At 43.1% G+C, this 19170-nt stretch overlaps 1 protein-coding gene across 1 annotated transcript; it reads right to left on the bottom strand.

Moving 5' to 3' along the window:
* Nucleotides 1-1935: 1935 nt before the first annotated feature.
* Nucleotides 1936-15278, bottom strand: LOC133122884 (WD repeat-containing protein 49). The gene is made up of 19 exons (XM_061233138.1): nt 15179-15278; nt 14961-15083; nt 14701-14872; nt 14535-14581; nt 14257-14394; nt 13945-14133; nt 11391-11582; nt 10724-10984; nt 10374-10538; nt 10072-10221; nt 9581-9765; nt 9293-9391; nt 9067-9200; nt 8589-8734; nt 8280-8497; nt 7129-7253; nt 4847-4974; nt 4440-4583; nt 1936-2458 (listed from the first exon to the last, which is right to left on the bottom strand). The coding sequence occupies exons 1-19, from the start codon at nt 15272-15274 to the stop codon at nt 2318-2320; spliced, it is 2853 nt and encodes a 950-aa protein (XP_061089122.1). The 5' UTR covers nt 15275-15278; the 3' UTR covers nt 1936-2317.
* Nucleotides 15279-19170: the final 3892 nt, after the last annotated feature.

The following is a 19170-nucleotide window of genomic DNA, read 5'->3' as shown; positions in this document are numbered from 1 at the left end:
CATAATGGTCCGCAAAGTATAAACATGCACATGTTAATGTATTTATTGGGTTGCATACTGACAATTAGATGCCATTGGAATTCTATCTTACCAGTTGTAATTACTTTTTCCATAATTCTGAAAGAAAATCTGAAAAGAATTTTTTCCAGAATGTTACAACGTTTGTTTAAAAGTTTGAAAAGCAATTTTACAAAGGAAGCACGCCTTTTCCTGGAGTTACATCCTCTCTAACATTAACATTTGAAGTCTTGAAAAAGAAGGATTGTTGATTTGATTATTTACTTCAACAAGTTCATAAGTGTAACCCAACACAAGGTATTACACAAGGTACCTATCAGTAGCCATACTGTGGTTAGATATGACTGTGATAGAGATAATGGGCTCTTGAAAAAGCACCGGCTGTAGGTCTCTCACATTTAACTCTCTGTCCTTGAGATAAAACACTGTTTTATTGGATATGTGTACATTCATAACCTAAATTGGCAGTGTGACCAATTAAACATATCACTAGATACTGCAAAGCCAGGCCCTGTAGCCCACTTGCAAATTCATAAAATCCTCAGGAATTACAACAGATGGCCTGTACAATAAAGGATAAAAAGGCAGAAAACACATGCAAATATTAACTAGCTAGAAAGGAGTTAAACACAAATAACACAAAAAACAAAAACTAAAGAAGTACCTGCAGACATTGTTGGAGATCCAAACAGTCTAGCAAGTAAAGCTGTCAACAGTAATGTAATAATTTGCATCATGATTATTCCAATCAAAAAAACATTTTTGATTGGAACTGTCTGGGCGCTGATATACTGCACATTGGAATTTCAGCACTCCACTGGAAATGATGTCCTGCATTCCTTTGCTAACACCAGACCCAAAACCGGCAGGGCTTTAACGATTGCAGGTTTCAGAGAAAAGCTTCTTGGGGAAAGCCAAAGCTAATTTTTTCAATTTTCCTGCCAAGTCTCGGGATATCATTAAACTGAATAACAGCTGGGGAAGGGTGACTAAATGTTCTCATTAGCCTATAAATGAGGTGATGTTACTTTGTTCCTTTTTACAGTTAAAAGAGGTCAAAAGAGGCCAGCTCCATGTCAGACACGCATACTTTAGTGGTAAACACAGTAGCAAATGTTTGCACTCATTCATTGACAGTGGACAGATCCACAGCTACCATGTATGAATCAAATGCTGCATATCAGTTTATGATTTCTTTAAAAAATATCTATTTCATATGCCAGCCTGTATATCATTTTCATTTCAGATAAGGTTCTGCATTGTGTCTTATACATGCTATTGGCTACAGTTGTTCAGTCTTATTTATTTCTGGCAAAAAAAAATTGGTATCAAACATTTAAACAGTGAGTTTTCAGTGTGCTCCACCATTAGACAAATTATTTTATAGTGTCTTCCTGTCCAAGCAAACAATACATTTAGTTTTAAATAAGCGCTGGTGTGTAAGATAAGAGGCCACTAACAGGCGTAGTCTGACACTAAAGCCCACAAGAGCAGCTGGAACAGGCAGCTAGCCTAGTATGTGCAGTAAGTGGCCTCAATCATGCGAGACCTGTGTTTCACTCTTGAGCTATTGCTGTACCTTAATGCACCTTGGGTTTCCTCCAGCCAAGCGGTGAGACATAAGCAATGTTAGCAATCGCAGGATAAGAATCATCAAATGCAGCATCAATCCTCAGTCCAAAAGACCTTTACAGGTTTAGTCAGCTATTATGTGAAATAACTTTCATATCAAAATACATTTCAAAATCTAATGCTTGAAAGACTTTAATATAAAACCATAAACAATCAGTATTTGCATGAGGGAATATGAGGGAATTATACGCAAAACAAGGCTTTGTCAATATGTTATTTATTGCATAAAAAGGCCTAAATTGTCAAGTGCTTATTACAACATTTATTTTATTTGTGTCATACAATCTAATGAATTCACCCTCATTGTTCACAGTGTGCAATAACATAACTGCAATTTAATTGGCATTGCCTTTGATTGCTCCTCACAGAACACATACATGGGCCTTCAGATCATTATCTGCTTAATAGAGGTATTCACTCAGCATCGTCACTGGGCTTTAATTATTTGAACATCCATTTTGTGGCACTCTTCAAGCTGCAAAATAAAGAACATAATCAGGCGGATGATGTTTCTGCCCTCATAGGGGACCACTGTAGAGGTGCTGCCCAGCTGGCCTGTCCTCTGGGGTGACCTGAGATTCAGTAAACAACTCTCCTGCCTCCATCCTACGCTATTCTACCGCCCCAAACCCACCCTAGCATCGTCCAGTGGTGACTCTACTCTAGCTCAAACATCATCTCCTCCCTGGTCATCTGGGCTGTGGCTGGTCAGAGACAGCAGACTCAGGTCAGCCTCCCTCCCTGACTTCAGTATCATCTTCCAGGGGGTCAGGGGTAAACTGCCAGGATACGGCACCTCCTGGCACTCCTGTTGGCCATCAGAATGAGCATGAATTTATTGACTCTGCAGTGTTCTTATCTACAGTCAAATAGAACACTTAACATTATCCCATAGTCCCATAGCACTTTCTTTCTGCATGGGTGTGTGTGTGTGTGTATGTGTGTGTGCATGCATGGGTGTGTGTGTGTGTGTGTGTGTGTGTGTATATGTGTGTGCATGCATGGGTGTGTGTATGCATGTGTGTGTCTGTGTGTGTGTGTGTGTGTGTGTGTGCTAGTGTGTAAAACACAATCTCCATATTGTGCTTAGGACTCAGGCCCACATTCACACACCCTCTCGTAGGAGTGCTAATTTGTCAGTTTTGCCTTTTAAACTGATAAGGAGAGGTCACAGATCAGAAGGCCTCCTCTGCGATGCTTTGTGAATATAACGTGCCTCAGTGTTTTTCTTTACTTTTTGTTTGCATAATGTCAAGGCTCTGACCGCAAACCACAGTGAATCATTACGGGCCTCCTCTCTCTACCACTCTGTGTACAATCATCGTAGAGCTTTCCTTCCTTCAGAGTGGCCTCACCACTCACAAATACCTCAGTGCCAGATACCACAATGCACATCATCTTCCTTTGTGTTAACCAAAATACTAATGAAAGTAATGATACACTGTAGATGTTTTGTCAATGGTCATAACAATGTTTGTATTAATTGTTTGTATTCATTTTCAAGGCCTAAATCCAAAGCTATAACTGGAAGGAAAAACTGAAATATCCAGTGTTCATTCCTTGTGACAACTTGGTCACATGCTTCAGGAGAACAACTTTATCTTTCTTGATCTGCTTCGTCGCTGCCTTCCTGGCACCTTATGCCAGATGTAGGAAGGTGGAGTTTAGATCATTGAATGGGGGAAGGCTGAACTGAAATGTTGAGTGAACCAAAGCAGGACAAAGCAACAACCCCCCATGCTGTAAACTGTGCTTCTCAACATGGGTTAACAAATGTGCCTTATCTCCACAATGAAAATGATATTTGCATTGTAGCCCATTTTGACATGTAATGTGATACATGTCCAAAAGTGATTTGGCAAGTGAAGTCATGCATGAAGGTCTGCCATTTAGAGTATCCAGATGGACAGATGTTATAAATCATCAACATTTGCTAACAACCTATCAGGTCTCACTTCATTTATAAACACCAGGGGCTGGATTACATTACATTACCTATCTAAAATCAAAAGATAAGATAGGACTTCAGAGTTAGGAATTTTATTTAATATGGCCCCAGATCTACAAGGCTTTTATAATATTGTACCAAGCATCTACCAGCCTGACCAGTAAAGTGAAATACAGTTTTCCCCGATGTGATTTATTCACTCATCAGAAAATCTGCTGCTCGTGGTTGAGAGTACTGCTGAAGCAGTTGATGTGTGACTTATTCCTCTTCACACGTGCTGGTTTTGCTGATCTTGGCTCAGTGTAAATGTCACCTTGAAAAAACGCCCCATGGTGAGAGGCACTGGACTAATCTGGCCCTTAAGGAGAGGATCTCCAAGGGAGGGATGCTGTGGCTTTCTGTAAACCATTCCTCATCTAATGATCCGGGAAAGATGTTTCCTCAAGTAAATAAAGAGTGTGATTAAGTGATTAACTCCCCAGATTGTGGACATTCAGGAAGGTATTGTATCCTTTGGAGACAGAATTAGGCCTATTCTGCTGTAAAGAAGATTAAACCTAAACCCCCTGCTGTAGACTTCCTTTTCTGTAGCTGAAGTAGTCTTGAGCAGATGAAGTGTTCATTCACTCAGGAGTCTGTGTGCGCATTGTTTTGGTATGTGTGTGTCCACATGGACATGTCTGCTTCTGTGTGTGCATTGTATGAGTATGTGTGTGTATGTTCTTGTGTTTGTGTGTGTGTGTGAGTAAATGTGCACGTGTTCTTGTGTTTGTGTATGTATATTTGTATATTTGTGTGTGTGTGTGTGTGTGTGTGTGTGTGTGCTTGTGTGTGGTCTCACCTGTATTGACAGAGCTTGAAATGGAGCGCAGATATTGCTGCCACGGGAAAGCTTGTTGATGTCAATGTGGGCAAATGCTTTGCGGCACTCCTGCCTGGCAGCTGCCTTTCTCTGCAGATCCTTCTCCACCTGCCCCAGTGCAATCTGGGAAATGCAAGATCAACCCAATACCAAAGGACTGGAGTTGCATGAAAACATTCTCCATTCAAAAAGGATTTTATTATAGTTCTGAATCTAATGAAAATAGGTTGTTAAATCACATTTAATATAACGTTACATATTTAGGAATTTAACAGGATTGCTTTACTATCATTTAAAATTCAATAATAGATAACTAACTAGCTGTCGGCTAGTGGTAGATTGAGCAGTGTAAATATTGAATTAAAGTGGGCTGGAATATGTCTGACCTTGGTGTGTTCTATGCGTGGAGGGCTGTCTGAAGGGTTCCCTCTCTGTGCAGGGCTGTCAGAAGGGCTCAGGGCAGTGGTCTGTGTTTCCCAGGGGACCACTGGAGGAGGTGATAGTGATCCTACACCTGCTGGATATGAGGGGAGCCATGGTACATTTAGAAATCCTGAGAGAAATCTGAAATACTGCCACTCTGGACACTCTGGACACTCTGGACACTGGACATTTCTGCGGTCCACCACTCATAGCCTGGCTGCTATGACAATGCAAACAGCGCAGATACATCCTGAGAACTCATAGGTGCATACATACTTCCTGTCTTCTTGTCAGTGACTGGACTATAGCCCTAAAGTTAAACTCAGCACATTTTGTCAGAGAATGCCACAGTGTGGAGGCTTAACTTAAGGTAAATATAGTCTTTGTAACGGCTGAACTGAAATGTGTGTTCACGAACCACAATGCTACTCAGCCAAATCACCTGTTTGGAGTACTCCTCCCTCCAAATAACCCCATGCATTTTCCCTTTTGTTTCCTTTTGAATGTGGTTAGAGAGGCTATATCTGAGGAGAGCTGGTAGGAAGATACAGCTAAGTGCGCAGAGAGAAGACAGAGGCTACACTGCAGCAAAACCTCTGCCATTCAGACGTATGCAGTCCTACAGTTCACAATGGGGAAAAATCAAGTCGTTTGCATGCGGAAACATGAAGGTGATTGAGCAGAAGGCAGGAAAGTGTTTTTTACATACAGTTCATATTTCAGCATATCAAACACATTCTTCCAGTGTGTTGTTCATTTAAACTGACACGACATTATTAAGATAAGATATACCTCATTAAACCCTGTGGGGTAATTTGTGCCTTTGTCCTCTGCGTTTGACCCAGCCTAGTTATTTGGGGGCAGTGGGAAACCACAGTGTAGTGCCTGTTCTAAGGCCAGCACCTTGGTCAAGGGCAACAGCAGGAGCACACCTATCCTAACATGCATGTCTTTGAGGGGGAGGAAACCAGAGTACCTGCATTAACACAGGAGGATCTGGCCAGCTGGGATTTTAACCCAGAGCCTCCTTCTTGCAAGGCAACATTTGGGTCTGGAGGGAAAAACACATTTTGGTAAGAGTGGGTTAAACTCATAAAGGGTGGCGGCCAGTTTATGAGGGCAGTAAATGAGTTCAGCCCAGCACACAACAGTTTGTGGTTAGCTGGTGTTGGGAAACATTGTGCTTGAGAAAGCATACATCCCAGCTACTTTGGATTGGGTTACTAGCTACCCTGGGACCAGATGAGTTTGCACTGAGGGGGCTGTTTCAAAATCTTCCTGAGTATTTTGTGTCAGCCTCTGCTTCACACAGATGTTGAAATATATTAAAAATAGTCATAAAATTGTTCAACTGGTTACAGACCTGAGCCAGTGTTTCATAAACAACACTGTCTCTGAGCAACCACTTCTGGTTTTGTAAGTTGCATGCTTGCAGTGGCCCACTGTCCTAGACATGCCCCATGGCAGCTAAAGAAAGCAGTCTGTTTGGGCAGGGTCGGGCCCCACTCCATCTTATAGAGTTACAGCCCAGGTCACTCTGCCATTGTTAAGAGTATCGTCACAATACTCTCTGAGTTTGTTTGCTAGCTCAGTATCCCTTTACCGCTGCTGTATATTTAATTGTCTGTGGCGGGTGGAACTCAGGTTATGTGATCGCCCTGTTTGTGCATGAATGCAAAAACCGAAAATGTTATGGCCAGGCTTGGATGACAGCTGTTGGGATTATTGCCCTTCTGGACACGGAATTAAGTCGGTTTTACTGCTACACAGATTGTACATGAGGCATTTATGAACAGGCAACAGCATTTCATGGGGTTATTTAAATGCAGCGACACATTTATTTCAGAGAGGCAGAGACATGTGCTCTGCCTTGTGCAACTCTTAAGCACAATACAATTAAAGTATTACATTTCATGAAATAAAAATATATAATCCAGACTTTACGTCACATTCCCTGAAGAGAAAATCCTTCATGAAAGTACTTTAACTATAAGAAATTGGCCATTTCAAAAGCTCATAAGTTGTGCAGCATACTTTGGAGACAGATGTAATAGACTGTGTCATGTTACGGCCAGTTAGGTCAGCTATGTAAGAAGAGTGCCTGTGTGTGCTATCTCATGCTACGGGCAGTTAAGTCAGCAATGCATGCACTGTGCCCAGTGTTGGCTGGGCTCTACCTGTGCATTGTTGAGACCTGCGCTCTCTGTAACTTTCATTTATCTGGGTCAGCGCCCTGCCCTCTGACCTGAGCTGGCTTGATCAGACGCCGAAGCGTTCCCCTGGGATCTCTTTGTTATGCCCCGTTCCATCTCCTCCTCCTCTTCATCATTTTCATCCTCTGTAGCTTCTGTTTGTTGGCCCCAAGGGCCTCTATGTGACAAAGAATCAATTACAATGAAAAACAAAAGACATTCTCATAAAAATCAGCCAACGCAATTTTCCATGGTGCAGTAGTTTTCAAACACTGAAGCAGAAAATTTATTGGTAGCATCATAGGATTCGCATTATTGCAATTTTCACACTCTGTAACCAGCTGTATTAATCCAGCTGTAATGTCTCATATAAAGCTTGTTGTTAAAGGGTGTAACCGCCTAGTCCCCCAACAAGATTCAAGGCCCATGGCTCTAAACTTTGGTGCTCTGCCCCTTTCTCCGTGTAGCAGAAGGCTCATTTGTGCTGACTGCATTCCCTCATATGGCCTGCATTAGCGTCTGACACAGCTAAGCCTTTAGTGTTGCTGCGCTTCCTGCTGGAGCAGACAGAGCACAGATGTGATGGTCACTCTCCTCTCAGAGCCTGATTGGCTCTTCCACTTGAGGGAGGATGAGGGAGGGTTGTGTGGGTGGTGTTCTGACTGTGGGCCTGAACGGCTTCCAGCTGCGCATTGTCCTTCTGTCAAATGTGCTGCAGCTCTGCTGAACTATTCTGAAACGCTGCACCGCATCTATAAACAGCCAGCCTGTTGCCAAAGGGTAACCCTCTCTGTCTACACCTACTGATAGCCTCTTCCATCTGGTTCAGTTTAGCTACAATTATCGCTGACCATCAACAGCAATTACACCATGGACGTCTTCACCACAACATCCCTGGGTGCTGTGGCAAGCATCTGCCAATCACGCAGAGGTCTGTGACACCCCGCTGTCCCATAGTCTGAGGTCAAGCTTTGTTTTTTGCTATCTGAGCCCACTATAATACATTATCACAGATAATATCTCTGTTTCATGCAGGATTCTCTACTAGCAGGTGCCATTATGCAACGGAAAAATATCCAGGGCCATTCAAGGCTATCCATTTGCAGCCAGGAAGTCAGGAATCTAAAAAATGGCCCAATCACATCTCAACTTTTCACATACAGTATGTTTGCTTTGCTGGCATAGTGTCAGAGTGAGACAGTACCTCGGATGCTGATAGGTTGTCGGGTCACATAGACTCCACTTCTGCTCCTGCCCGAACCAGCCCACATAGCGGCCATCACAGGTCCACAGACGGGCGGTCCGGTCAGCAGAGGCACTAATAACGAAGAGCTGTTCGCTGTGAACTAGCAGCTCTACACTGACCACTGTGCTGACATGAGCCCGCCAACTGTGCAGGAGAGGGGGTCGGTCTAGGCTTGGCTGGGAGGGACATAGACACAATGGGGGGACAATCAGTAGCTGGCCTAAAAAATGTGCTTGGAGAGAGGTGTTCTGGGGTGCGCTTGCTGACCTGGTCACCTGCCTCCAGAGCGAACTGTGAGATGTCCCACACCTGGACAGAGCCAGCCGTGTCTCCAGAGACGAGGAGCTGGTTCTCCTGGTCGGAGCTCAGCCCCAGTACACACACATCTGCCTTCTCAGGGGCGTAAAAGACCCCTGTATTGAGACATTGATACATCAGCACCTGCCAACCCAGTAAACCCTCGTTTCTGACATACAGCAGATACGTATAATGTCTCTCACAGATTACAGACTGTAAGAACAAAGACATACTTGAGGTGGGTGAAAATGATCAGATGCTGAAGAGACAGAACCCCCATGCAGAGCTTTAAATAGATAGTGTGAATCCCTTAGTGCGTTTTCTCGACACTCCAGAGGTAATTGTACGAGTCGATGCCCGCAGGCTGATTTTGACATACTGAGCCGATGTTGGAGTGGAGTCATTGGGGAGCGCGTGGCAGCACGTGCTCGCTGCAGTTCCGGCTCACCGTGTCTGCGCCCAGTGACGCTCCACCAGCAGAGGTGCCCCGCCTCGGAGCTGACGAGGAGAGGCCTGCTCCTACACTGGCCTCCCCGTGCTCGATGCTGCAGGAACAACAGCTTGTCCACTGGAGCCAGCCTCCTGAGGGCATACACAGGAACACACAAAATGGCTCCTACAGAGAACTCACTTCCCTTCAGATAGTTTAGTAGCTTTTAAAGGGCGGTGCTCACCCCTCCTCCGAGGTGCGTTTGCAGCAGGAGCTGGGATGAATAAGGCCTGCTTTAGCACTGGTCTTCCCCAAGGTGTCCTCGACAACGTCATGATGCCCCCTGTAAGTGATATGGACAGAGCTCTAAAGGTGGGGAAAGCAAATCAATAGATAGACTACAATGACAGATTCATTTTTGACTACTGTTGATGATACATATGTTTGTACTCATAAACTGTGTCAGCAAGAATGGTTTAACGTGATGTGAAATGCATATTGGACTCCAGGGGCGCTCTGGTTACTGACCAACCTGGTGCACAGTGCTCTCTGTAGGTAGAGTAGGGGTCTTTGAGTGCTCAGGTTCCAGATGATCATCTCTCCATCAAAGCTACCAGTAGCCAGAAGCCCCAGGGCTGGGCAGTAATCCACAGCCAAGATATCATCTTTGTGCAGCTGACCAGACTTCCAGGACATGTCTGCCTGTACATAGATATCCTGCAGATCAAGTGTAAACATGAGCCTTTCACTTTCCTCATTTTATATGCTTCTCTGACATAAGAGCATTCCTCTGTCAACAAGAAAACTATTGCTGTAACTGCCCCAAATCCAAAATCCAAAATATGATGGCAAATGAAATGAGAAAACTTCTGTTGAAATTAAGGTGTGGTTTATCTTTTTATGTTGAAGTAGTACATTCTGGCACACAATGGCTTCAAGGCCAGGAGGCCCCTCACCAACAGTACGAAAGAAAGCCAAGGCTCATTCAGCAGAATGTGTCATTCAGCATTACATTACTCTCACATTAGGGTTTGTGACGCTGTACTGAGCTATCTGTTGACTCCAGCCCACAGCCAAAAGCTTGTTGTCAGGGAGACTGACGACCCCTGTGACTTCAGCCACAGCAACAGCCTCCAGCTTGTGAGTATTGCATCCATTATGCATGCTCCACACCTACTGTACAAGAACAGGATGTTCACTGTTAAAGTTTGAGATTACTGATATTCCACAAGCGATACAAACTGATCAAAAATATTAAATGACTGGACACTTTCAGTCTAGTATTTTTCTACACATATAGCCTGATGACCGAGAAGGTATATTGCCTTGATGGTGCCATTGCGTGCCCCAGTAATGAATTGATGTTTTGAGGTGTCAAAGGCTATGCAGGTGATCTCCTCCTGCCCATGAGCATTCTTCAGATTGAGGGATTTTGTCCCGGTCTCGACATCCCACACAGCCACAGAGGAACCAGCACACCCTGTCACCACCTGTGAAAGACAGACAGAAGCTTATCAATGTCAGCACATAGCATCAACGGGACCTGTGTTTTGTAGAATGAACATGATTTGTGTGGGTATTTTATTCATTACATTGTACAAATATGTGTGAATCCACACACAAATGATTTTCTATGTGGGAACAGTAAGAACAGAGCATAGTAATGTGTGGTGACCTGTTTGAAGAGGGGGTTGTAGAGTGCCCCAGTGAGTGGGGTGCTGTGGGTGAGGGGCTCCACCCCCCCTGAGTCCCTGTGCTGTAAGCGCAGCAGGCCCAGGGAGTCCCGGCAGGACACCAGCAGCACATGGGGAGCAGCAGGCAGCAGCAGGAAAGGGAAATTGCCGTGCTCCAGATCGTGCCCTGCCAGCACACAGGGGAACTTCAGCAGCAGGGTCCTCAAACAGTGCTGTGACACTATGTCCCACACCTTCAGCACCTGCCTCGGGGGGGAATCACATTACACCAGAATCACATTGTCACGTCGGAATGTGTGAGGGAGAATGAGAGTCACATTGTCTGAGGTCATCACTGTTCTAAACCGCGGAGGAGAAACGCTCAGTGACGATTTCACAAAACCGCACATGCTGCCCTGCATGTTGTCAACAGCATGTTGTAATGAGAACTGTACCGGGGCTGTTAATTTGTTCCTCTTCTTTGCTGGCCAAGAGGGTGTTACAGGCACCAGTGCTTGGCAAGCTACAGTGCAAGGGAGTTGGTAATCAGTCTCTTCTGTCTAAAGAGATCTACAGCTGTTCTGTGTGATTTACCATTCACACACTGAGTGTTTGTGAATCAATGGCATACAAGGATAGAGGTCAACAGATGCCAGAGTGATGTCTTACAGCATCCATGGAGTAGCTGAAGATCTGTGCCAGGGGTTCATATATGGCCACATCCAGCACAGTCTTGTGATGTCCGCTCAGTACAGCCATTGGACAGGTAGTCGCGTACTGGTTCCACAGCCTCACAAATGAGTCCATGCCTGCTGTCACCAGCAAGTTAAGGGACCTGGAGAAGTCAAAGCATTTGACACCCTGAAAGAAAGGGAAACCAAAGGAAAGACTAAATCCAGTGGTAAAAGAAAAAAGTTATGGGAGGAGGGTTAAGCTCAGATTGTCAGGTGCTATCAAGTGTTTGTGACTCAGACCAACTGTGATCTAAGTTGTAAATGAGTTGTAAATGTGATCTAACTGACTTTGACTGTGGAATCATTTTCACACACAACAGTCTCTAGAGTTTGCAGAGAATGGTACAAAAAACTAAAAACACCCAGTGAGCCGCAATTTTGCGGGCAGAAACGCCTTGTTAATGAGAGAGGTCAGAGGAGAAGGGCCAGACTGGTGGAAGCTGACAGGAAAGTGACAGTAACGCAAATAACCACACATTACAACAATGGTATGCAAAAAAGCATCTCTGAACACACAATACATCAAACTTCTCAGTGGTTAGGCCACAGCAGCAGAAGACTTAATAAGTTAAAAAAAAAAGAAATAAATATATAATAAAGCGCTCACTGAGTGTATGTTCATTCAATTCAGTTTGATGTTCAACCCATATGAATTCTACAATCACATCTACAGAATTTTCATATACATGGATAAAGTAATTTTTCTCAGCATTCTGTAATTCTGCTGAGCATTTCCCCAAAAAGCCAAACTGACTTTATCTGCAACATTATCCTGCAGGAGAATTCTAAGAACAGCTTGTGCAACTCTGAGCTTTGATTTATTCACTTTGGAAATATCTTTCCTCTTAGAAATGCATCAATCTCTGCCAGCAATGTTTTTGCCCTGAGAAACAAAGGAGGGGCTTGGAAGGTTTCCCCAAACAAAACAGAAACAAATTGTGATTCAGTAAATAGCCAAGATGTTTAATGCTTTTCATGTTGATATTTAACTGATAGACAGTATGCGGTGGGTCTTCAAACTTGAGGTTGGGGTGTATTATCTTCAAGATTTTCAACAACCTTACCTCTATCTGAGCACACCACACAATCCGGCTTGGTTTAACTATAGAGTACATTTAATTAATGTTACGTTTTGTTAACTGAACAGACTGCACTCAAACATTCAGCCCCCTCGTTAATATGAAGTGTTTTAAATGTTATAGAGGAATACCATGAAATTCATGTGTTTGCATATTGAGTTATGGAAGTTAACTAAAGTGCTGAAATCAGAACCATGGAAAGTGAATTATAAACAATACTGATGAAGACCTCTGCCTAAAGATATCTTATTCATTCATTTTAGTATTGAAAAAAGTACAAGAACTAAAACAAAGAGAAAATAATGCACAGTAAATTTGAGGAAATTATGATTAATTAAAAGAACAGTGGGTAGTCTAAAACACATCTAAATTGCTGAATCATGTCAGGTTGGTTATGGGACAAAAATAGTACATTTCTGCTTCAGGACAGAGGCCTTTGGATCTGGGTCAGGTTTTATCTTCAAACCCATGAATTGACATTCTTCTCACTCAGTGTTACAAGGGTTAAGTTTGCACTACATCTCCAGCACCTGGAGTGCTGATAGGTACATGACATGTTTAGGAAAGGTTCATGTCCTTCAATGTTTATTTTGGCCCAAAGAAATGCACGAGTGGCACTTTTCAGTGTTCTTTTACCATTTTAATGACTTTACTGAATTAATTTAAAGGAAAAAAACATGATATTCAAAAACCACAAGGGTGAAAACAACACTCCAATAAAAGTACAAATGAACTCATAAAACTGCGCAATTTTATGTAAGATTACATGTGCAGGTCTCTTGGCATAATGGAATCCAAATGTTATGCATCTTCAAATTAATTATTGTTTCTCTTAAGTATACGTTTGTATGAAAATAAGGTCACTGCATAATTTCTGTTTTTTTAAATGATATGTCATCCATTATGCTCACACACATAATAATATGTTATTGCAGAGAGCACCCGAGTAAGGTCATTTCAACCTTGATAAAGACTTGGGTCAAAGTGGTCCTGTTTGCCAATTCCAACCTTGACTGAGCTCCAGATGTCATTATGGAAATGCGTATTGTGTGTGACCAAGTTTGACTTCCCTCAATGCCCTCTTTTAAGCCTTTAACTCAGCTACTATCTTTTTGTGTATGGAAAGACAGACGACACGCTTTAATATGCTGCCAACTGTGTATCTCTAATGAACCACCGAACATCTTTGCAACAGCCTCATTACACTTGAAAAGTACAAAATAATTTTGCAGAAAACTTTATTCTGTCTTTCATCTTAGCTATAAGTATTGTGAATAATGAACATGACATAAATATTCATAACACCATTTTACTTGGCAGTGAGCATAAAACAAGTCATAAAGATTAAACCCATCCATGTGTTCGAACAGAGCAAGAGTATAAAGAGAAACTTCATAGGCATAGGCATACCTTGTTGATTTTCCAGATGTAAGATTTCTTCTTCTGGGAAGCATCTATGATGACCACTGAGGTTGAGGCACTTCCTGATGATGTAATGATAAGGTCTGCATGGGGGTCATAAGCAATCCTATTGATGGGCTCTTGATGTACAGCAGGTATGAGTTTATAGGACGCCAGGCGGCTGTGAACAACAATGTCCTGTTGACAGAGTTTGCAGTGTTAACCACAAAACACCAATGGGATATACACTTTGTTAACAGCTGCAGAAGAGTCCATGTTTCTCGCTAGGTCAAGACCAAAGGCCCCCTACCTAGGGCTCACCTGCATGAAGATTCTTCGGCAGCCATTTCCATTGCTGAAGGGCATCTCAAGCAGCCCTCTTTCAGGACGCAGGAACCACAGCAAACTCACAGCCCCCTCATCGTCCCCCCACAGCAATAGAGATGGATGTCCTGGAGACTGTAAATAATGAGGACATCTTTTTAAATAAAACCGTCTTATATTATTCTGGTGACCACAGGCAACCAGTGAGGAAATCGGTAAATGAGGACAAGGAGAAGTGAGTCATAGTGCTGTCCTCAGAGAGGTAAAAAACATACCTTTGTGTCAAACCAGTAGGAAAGGGAGGTTGGTATATTTTTTATTCCTGTGACATATTAGGGAGAACAAAAAATGAATTTTAAGAAAAGCTGTGACTCAGTGAGAAATATTACAATGAAGATATCATTTGTCAGGAGCCACAGTGTTCCTGGATTGGAGCCCTACCAAACAGGACAAACTCTTCAAAAACATTGCCTGTTGAGACATCAAAGAAGTGTAGATCCCTGCTGCTGGTCGCCACGGCGATCTTGTGGACGTTGGGCAGGTACACGGCATCAGTGGTTCTGTACCTGAGCCTTCTCCTGTGCTCCCCTTCGTCACCGGAGTCCCCTGAGAGCTTGGGTTAGAGGGGAACACACACAGAGGTTAGTGGTTATGTGCAGGGTTTCAGTCACTGTTATATTAGAGAGTGTGAGAGCTGTCACCTCCAGTGACTTCAGGGGGTTCAGGTTTCTGTTCCAGATGGTGAGAACGCCGTCCCTACTGACCGTGACGAAGCGCAGGGGCAAGGGGTGGAGCACTGCCAGCACACGCGTGTTCGTCTCTTGCTTCGGGAGAAAAAGAGGGAGAGTGAGGACCGAGGGTGAGGCGGGCAGACCAGGAGGCCTCCCACTGAGATGTGAGTAGCACCGCCGTAAGGCACCTTGTTGTATAGGCAGCGCCGGATCATAGGCTGGTCTGTCAGCAGGGCGTCTCTGGGCCGTGTGCTGTCATCCTTCTCCCTGCAGTACAGCAGCATGTAGGTGCACAACCTGTCCCAGTCCACATACCCGTCACAGGAAGCATCTGCCTGAGAGGGGAAGAGGTGTCTACATGTCATCCCCACTGCATGGGCAGCCACTGTGAGGTGCTGGAGGACTCTGTGAATGGCGGGGGTAGTGGGGAAGGCTTACCTTATTAAAGAGCTGCTCTGTCTGGGTGGACCAGTGCTCTGAGCCCAGCATGGCATTAAAGGTGGCCTGGAACTCCTCTCGGCTCATGCTGCCGGCCTGCCTCCCGGATCCGCTCACCGGCCGATGGCCACGGGCCAGTTCATAGATGCCGACACTTCGTGGGGACCCGAAATCCAAAGGAATATGGTTGGCGAAGGCTTCCTCAAGGAACTGTAGGTGTTCCAACCGCAGCTGCCCCTCGAAGCACAAATCCCGGTTGAAACTGGACGCAGACAGAGGTATAGGGTCAAGGAAGTGTGTATTTTAAATATTTGTCTTGTTAATAGATATTCCAGATAAGAGTGCACTGTGAAGAACTGGTTCTCAAAAAAAAAGAAAAACATGCCAGTGATAATTGATCCCTGCTCATTTTAATGTGACATCAGTAAAATGAATAACGTCAGCATCTCACTGGAATTTTCAGTTGGATGCTCCATGTGAGATGCAGTATTCATGATTCCAGTGAGACCACCAGCTATTTTGTGTTTCAATATTCTGTATCCACCTTACTTTCACCCCAATATTGGGCAAACCTCTAAGTGATTAGGCTACAACTGCAGAAGACTTACTAAGTCTAAAAGATAAATACCTAATAAAGTGCTCACTGAGTGTATCCCCAAAGAGAAAGAGATGCATCTATACCACCCCCTTGTGGTAAAAAGCAGAGTACTTCATATAGCCTTCTAGCATTCAGTGAAAATAACATGAACATATCTCGGTAATTACAGATATTAAAACACAATGCACCAAATGAATGCATGTCTTGGGTTCAATATTTTTTCAATATTGTTCTGTGGCTCTCATCAGGTGGAAGAACACAGTCTCATTAAATTTGGCTTCTGTTGTCATTATAGTACACAATGCAAAGCTTGACTCGTTACCTGGTAACTAATCCCAGTGCAGGGGCTTCACTTGAAGATGTGCCTGTGTGTTCCCGTTGCTAAGGGCAACTGCACAACAATCAGGCAGAAGTCACATGACCTATGGGCTGCAGCCCTGTCTGTCCCCCGGTCATCAGCACAGGAATCAACAGTCCTTTTAATCAGTACACTGCCAATCAGCGCAGAGCACTCATCAATACTCATACACATGAGGAGCTGGAGTTTGCCAATGGGAGCTAATGGAACTTCTAACCCTGACAGACTTATTAGACTCTAGTGGCTGGTGTCTTTTCATTGAAATTTACACTCAGGGAACACTTCATTAGATATTTTTTAGACATATAAAGTCTTCTGCGGCAGTAGCCTGTCCACTTAGAGGTTTGACACGTGTGTTCAGAGATGCTTTTCTGCATACCAATGGTGTAATGCACTGTAAGTTGCATTACCGTCACGTTACTGTCAGCTTTGGCCAATCTGGCCCTTCTCCTCTGACCTCTCTCATTGACAATACGTTTATGCCCGTGGAACTGCTGCCCACTGGATGTTTTTTGTTTTTTGTACCATTCTCTGCAACCTCTAGACTGTTGAGCGTGAAAATCCCAGAAGATCAGCAGTTTCTGAGATACTCAAACCACACTGTCTGGCACCGATCTGTCTCGTTAGCTATATTTGTTTATTAATTTGACTCTTACATAACTTATAAAATAGGCTTCAAATTGTCATATTATGAAATTTATGTCATTGAATATTCAAATGCATAAATAGTGATTCAAAAGTAGTTATTTGTGTATTTATTGTATGTACAATAAACTAATACTTATTATTAAGCTACCAGACTTCATGTATTAGTAATGTACTGTATTTGTCATTTACTTCTGTATTCATCAGTTCATTTAATTACAATGTAAGAGCACCCCTCTAAAATGTGTTGGTGTAGATAGGCAGACATACACAAAATTATGAAACAAAGGCTCTTGTTATCATTGACTCACCATTTGACGCTGCTGGGGGTTTCCTTCTGATATACTTTCCATGGGTTGTTCTTATGGTTTCTCATGCCACTCATACTGACGGCCTTCTCATAGCACAATCATTTGCTTTGTCGTCCTCTCATAATATTACTGTGGGTCCCTTTAAATTTCAGTACCACACTTTGTAAACTTTTATTTCTCAAGACATTGAGACATTTGCCATCCAACCACCTCAGTGTTGCTGCATGTGAAGAAGTGAGATTGCCTCGCCATCTGAGTTTCTTAAAAAGGCGTTGCTGTTGTCCCTCTTTTGAGAAACATTAATTTGTTGGACAAAGCTCTCGGTTTGTTACTCAAAGAAGGTTCAGGTCTCCAGATCAATCAGTCATTCATCACTCCTGATGGCCTTCACTGCACACACCTCTGCAAAGGCATAAACCGTGACTCATTGGCAAACCCATCCTCTGGAGCATGTTGACCATTAAAAAAAGCTAATGATTTTGGCCTACAGAGAATCCTCACACAAAAGCTTCTCCGCTCTTCTCTGCTACAGTAATTTGAGATATGTACATAATAATCAATAGGATTGTAAAACTAAACAGAAATGGAAGTATTCCAAGTAGAGTGCAGCAGGTTTGTGCACATCCTATCCACACAACTTCAATCTAAAAGAACAAAGAAGTTAATTGCTCTCAACAAACACTCACAGGCTTCTCATTAACCTGGTGTCTAAAATAGCAGGGTTTTTTTTTTTTGGTCGCCAAGACATTGCCGCTTTGGCCCTGGAGCTTCCCTTCTCTCCTGCCAGGTCTCTTGGTGCCCCTGTTTGTGTGGCTCCTGAAAGTCATCTCTCAGAGAGGCAGCCTAATGATGGAGCTGCAGTGGTTTAATGGCAAGTCTGAATATCTGCCACACATGGGCAATCCTACAGCACTTTTATGATTAAGCGCATGGTTTCCTGGTGCTAATATTCAACGCAGTTAGGCTCTTCCTTTAGGATTAATGTGTGTATAGTGGAACTGTATCACTCACAACCATTGTTTTAGTTCACTGCTATTGTCCATTTCGATTTTAATTATGTAATGTATGAATGTTTTTACCTGTGATTGGTATGACTAGAGTATAATATTTTATACCATAAATATAAATAGGAATTACATTTATGGGTCTTTGTTTCTACGCAGAACTGCCTCTGGGAGCTTTAATGTTTTTTCATAGTTGCCAAGACATAAGTGCCAATCACTTGTGCGTGGCTGCATTTCATGTGTCCTCCATGGGTTTCCCTTCACTGGTCTGATGCTCCTTCATTAATCATTTATAGACCGTAATGAAGCGTTTCCTCAGCCCATTCATGAATGTCATGGTCTAATTACTCACATGTTTTGAGTGATCACTGGACTCTTTCCATCTAAGCAATTGAATTAATGCGCAGAGACTTCAATAATGGAACTTTAAAAATACAATGCTGATATGGTTGTAGTAGAGGTGTAAGTGTAAAAGATAATGGGGAAATATTTACACATGAAAAAGAGTTCAGAAAGAGTTATATAACATTAAATGAAAGATATATTGTATTGATGTTCTGCAAGCAAAAACGCGTTGTTAATGAGAGAGGTCAGAGGAGAGGGGCCAGACTGGTCAAAGCTGACAGGAAGGTGACAGTAAGATAAATAACCACACATTACAACAGCGGCATGCAGAACAGCATCTCTAAACACACAACACGACATAACTCTAAGTGGATAGGCTACAGCAGTAGAAGTAAAAAATAAAAATAAAACGAGTCTATTAAATACCAAATAAAGCGCGCGGTGAGTGTATATATAAAAATAAGTAATACAACTACACATA

Source organism: Conger conger, chromosome 2 (assembly GCF_963514075.1).
Source record: "Conger conger chromosome 2, fConCon1.1, whole genome shotgun sequence".
NCBI classification, from domain to species: domain Eukaryota; kingdom Metazoa; phylum Chordata; class Actinopteri; order Anguilliformes; family Congridae; genus Conger; species Conger conger.
The sequence above is the reverse complement of the archived record's forward strand: the minus strand, read 5'-3'. Positions and strand labels throughout refer to the sequence as shown.

Coding starts and splice junctions, on each gene's coding strand:
- LOC133122884 (XM_061233138.1), bottom strand. CDS start 15,274: ATGCTGCTGTACTGCAGGGAGAAGGATGACAGCACACGGCCCAGAGAC. Junction 9,201..9,292: donor AAACGCACCTCGGAGGAGGG/GTGAGCACCGCC, acceptor GTATGCCCTCAG/GAGGCTGGCTCCAGTGGACA. Junction 4,975..7,128: donor GTCTGATCAAGCCAGCTCAG/GTCAGAGGGCAG, acceptor CATATCCAGCAG/GTGTAGGATCACTATCACCT.